This window comes from Sinocyclocheilus grahami, unplaced genomic scaffold (assembly GCF_001515645.1).
Source record: "Sinocyclocheilus grahami isolate Dianchi unplaced genomic scaffold, SAMN03320097.WGS_v1.1 scaffold241.1, whole genome shotgun sequence".
NCBI classification, from domain to species: domain Eukaryota; kingdom Metazoa; phylum Chordata; class Actinopteri; order Cypriniformes; family Cyprinidae; genus Sinocyclocheilus; species Sinocyclocheilus grahami.
Genome location: NW_015505420.1, coordinates 582,888 through 587,123, shown reverse-complemented (window position 1 = coordinate 587,123; position 4,236 = coordinate 582,888). Strand labels below are relative to the sequence as shown.

At 38.2% G+C, this 4,236-nt stretch overlaps 1 protein-coding gene across 1 annotated transcript in view; it reads left to right on the top strand.

Moving 5' to 3' along the window:
- The first annotated feature begins 3,700 nt into the window (after nucleotides 1-3,700).
- exosc2 (exosome component 2) overlaps nucleotides 3,701-4,236 on the top strand; it is a 4,105-nt gene continuing 3,569 nt past the window's right edge. The window contains exon 1 of the mRNA XM_016289160.1: nucleotides 3,701-3,867. Coding sequence (XP_016144646.1) covers nucleotides 3,740-3,867 — 128 coding nt within the window. The 5' untranslated portion in view covers nucleotides 3,701-3,739. The remainder of the gene's footprint in view (nucleotides 3,868-4,236) is intronic.

The following is a 4,236-nucleotide window of genomic DNA, read 5'->3' as shown; positions in this document are numbered from 1 at the left end:
TAAAAATAAAATTGCCTCATTTTTCTCCACTCATGCCTTTTTGTAAGTAAACACATTAGTGGGCAATCTAGCTTTAAAAGTGATCAAAACTTAAGTTAGCATCAAAGCGCTAGGATTTGAAGTTGTGCTGCCAGATCTGAGAGGCTGTAAGCGCTAGGGTTGGGCCGATAGACGATACCATCGTCGATGGCTGACAGACATCACGATGTTGAGCTGTTTACTATGTTATGTTTACTAATTAATTTCTTGAGGAAGTTCATGTAAGCCAAATCTGCACAGATTTAGTGTAAATACTGAACTCGAGGCTCATCATGATATATTATATAAGCCTAATTGCGCAGCATCTGGGCATATCTAGCTTACTTGAACATACCCAGTGATGTAGCTACTAGCCAGGGGCGGACTTACCCATTAGGCAAAGGTAGGCGCCTGCAGGTGTACGGCTGTACGCACGGTGAGTACCATGAGCGCTCAGACTGATCTGAGATTTGCCCCGCAAACATTCTAGCAGTTATTATAGGCCTGTGTGTCCCGTATTTCTGTCGACTGAACCCATGCCGTTAATTATGAATTTATGTCTTTTGCATGCCAAAGTCAATTTCTGCATAGAAATATTACGCCAAATAGAAGCAGAAAATCGTGCTATACGCACTTTCATGAGATCGGGTTCGCCTACAACAATGAATTTATTGGCTATTTTACAAATGGGAATACAACGAATTCATGACAATGTTTACATTCATGCTACCCATAAAATTTATAGTGAGAAGTACTTTAAAAGCATCTGGAATGCAATAAAGTAATCTTAAAGCTGTTTTAAAGCATTTGCTGCATGGATAAAAAAATATATAAATAACATATCATACAAAATTGCTTGCAGCAAATCCTTTAAATTTTAAGGTATTCAGAACAGAGCAACATAAAAATCAGAAAAAGCAGCTATACAATTACAAATATTATAAAGTTCTTAAAGGGATAGTTCACCCAAAAATGTAAACCGTCTTCATTTAGGCTACTCAGCATCATGTCGTTCCAAACCTGTATTCATTTCGTTCTTCAGTGGAACATAAAAGAAGATATTTTGAGAAATTCAAGAAATGTCTGTCCATACAGTAGAAATCAAGGGTAACCAAAATGGTTTGGTAACATTCTACAAAATATCTTTTGTGTTTTACAGAAGAAAGTAAGTCATACAGGTTTGGAAAGACGTGAGGGTGAGGAAAGGATGACAGCCTTTATTAGCAGTGCATTTCCTATGTTCTAGCACAAAATCAATGCTTGTACGGTCAAGTGCATTTCTATGTGACAAAAATGCCACAGGCTATTAGTTTGCTGCGAATTCAGAAATACAGTATATCATTATTTGTTTTTGTCTTCATTTATTTACTTACTCCAATTGAAGGCCCTATAACACAGCGAAACATTCACAGGGGACCTTGAGGGCCGGGTAGGCTGGATTTTAACCCCAGTCCAGCCCTGTACCCATCACTATGCAACAAATAATGGCGTGGCGGGGGCACTGGGTCTACACCAGATGCGAAAAAATACTATAGAACCCATTATAATCGGTTATGCGGCCTACACTGGATGTGGCACAGCACGACAATCCCCGACAGTAAACTGATGCCTCGTTCTATTTATGAGGTAGACCTACTGTTTGACAAAGTACAAATGATTTGCAATGGTCACTTTGTCGCATCTAGTGTGGACAGCCTCAAGCTGTTGGCTTACTCCGGCCTTTTTTCCATTATTTATTTTTTTTAGCTAGTAGAAATTATCAATGGCCAGTAACTTAAAAATGTAGTAGCCAAATTGGCTGGTGAGTGAAAAAGTTAATTTCAAACCCTGTTCATAAGACCTAAAAAATATCGTCAGGAGCCGATATATACACAAGGGTATTCATTTTGTGTTGCCTGATATGCTTTTTTGACTCTCGAAGTGACGGTAGCCATTGACTTGCATTTTATGAATCACCAAGATGCACGGTTTCAGCTAAATATCTTCTTTACACAAAAACAAAAAGTCACCTAGATCTTGGGGGGGAAAACTATTGCTTTATCATGTTTTCTGTGCTGTGTACATTGGATGAAAATACACGTGTAGTTCAAGATTTTCGTACGCGTTTGGCCAATCAATGTCTACTTACGTCACGATTAGTACCAGCTGTGCTGGTTAGACCCTGCTTCAGAGTAGGATCTAATTTGGTTCTTGAAAAAGGCAGTCCTGTGAAATCAGTATAAATACCAGGCACGGCGCCAGAATTTTTTCTCCACCGGTGCTAAGGGGGGGGGACTATACCAAAATGTGGGGGTGCTAAGAAAATAACTGCTATTGATGACGTCAGAGTTACTTCATAAAGAAATGGGGCTAAACCGGGGCAATTCAAAATTCTGACGGGGCTATAGCCCCCCCTAGCCCCGGTGTAGCACCGTCACTGATAAATGCGTTTAATACGGCAAAATACGCACAATGTTAGGCATACAGTCACTTCCCTTGCCATCCAGAATAAAAGAGAACATCCCAATCCAGTGAAGGGATTTGTGGAAACTGTGGTTCCTAATTATCGTGATCCAACATTTGCCTCGCATTTCAGGATGAAAAGACAAACATTTCAGGTGAAGGATAATCCACTTCTTACCACCGAGACTGTGTTATGATCTATATGGCCTTATTATTTTTATTGTATTAGGCTTATCATTATTGCTGATCACTGTTGTTGTGCTATGATATTGTAATATTTACCATTATATAATCAGAGGAATATAGAAAAGTTTATGAAAGTGTCACTCCGTAATACAAAAGCAAAATATACAAATATGTATAGTATTTTTATGTTACATTAATCAGTATTTAGCACACCTTCCTAAGGAAAGGATATGGACCAGAACACATTGCAATTACTAAAATGGTATTTAGACAGACTTAAAGAAGTTCCAGATCTATACTTGTGCTCTTATTATTTCAGTTATTTTAATGTAAATAAACATGTGCAAACAATATACTTGCTCTTGTGAATTTATTTGGATGTTAATTACATTTACTTACAAATTCCCACTGTATATAGCAGTATGTGCATCAGTGTGTATACAACAGCCATAGCAAGATTCGTGTCAGCTTATTAACAGCATCATAGGGATGCAGAAACTACTATGACTTTACTTGGACCCATTGTGCGAGCTGTCTCTTTAATACCGTGTGGTTTATATACATGCTGCTGCTGATTGGGCTGACATTTTTGACACACCCACCAAACAAGAGAAAACGCATCTCAAACCCCGTTGCACACCGTTTCCAGGAAACATGTTGTTCAACCCGGAAACCGTAGCAAAACGTTGCGCACCGGTTTGAGCTTGAACGTGCCCCAGTTTTATAATAAAATCAATGCTTCCCTCTAGCGGACACTCATCACAAAATAAAAGCTCACACCACAAATGTAAAAAGTATTTAATTGATTTAAGTTATTTAAATAATTAATAATTCAGTATCAAATGCAGATGAATTAATGAGTTTCAACAAGTCATCTTTATTTATATAACGCTTTGTACAATACTGATTGTGTTAAAAGCAGCTTTACAGTGTCAAACAGGAAAATAGTTTGTCAATAATGCAAGAAGACAATAACAAAGACTCATTTTTCCAGATAAAGTCAGTTCATTGATGATTCAAACAAATACACTTGAGCTTTTATTATGAAATCGGGTCGCGCTCGCTGCCATTTTGCACGGATCCGCTGTGAAGCATGGCGGTGGAGATGAGGCTCCCAGCGGTTCACAAACATATTTCACTGGCAGCATCACAGTCTAACCGGGACGACAAACATCTGGTGGTTCCTGGCGATGTCATCACATCTGACACGGGCTTCATGAGGTAAAAGCATGTTTTTATATGAGCGAAATCAGTCTGTGCTGATGAATGAGTTACCATCTGACTCACGTGCACAAATCAGCTTATTTTAAAAGGCCTGAGTTAAGACATTAATAGTTAATGTCAGTTTTTCGTACTGTAAACTAATTGACTATTCGTGTAGAGTGAAATAATTTGTATTAGAAACATCAGTCACGTCTTGAGGATCTTATTGGATAATTCTGTTCACTAATGAGTGTAAGTAGTGTTCTTGTAGAATATAAGAGAGAGAGTGAGTGTGTGAGTGTGAGTGTGTGTGAGTGTGTGTGTGAGTGTGTGTGTGTGTGTGTGTGTGTGTGTGTATATATATAATATATATATATATATATATAA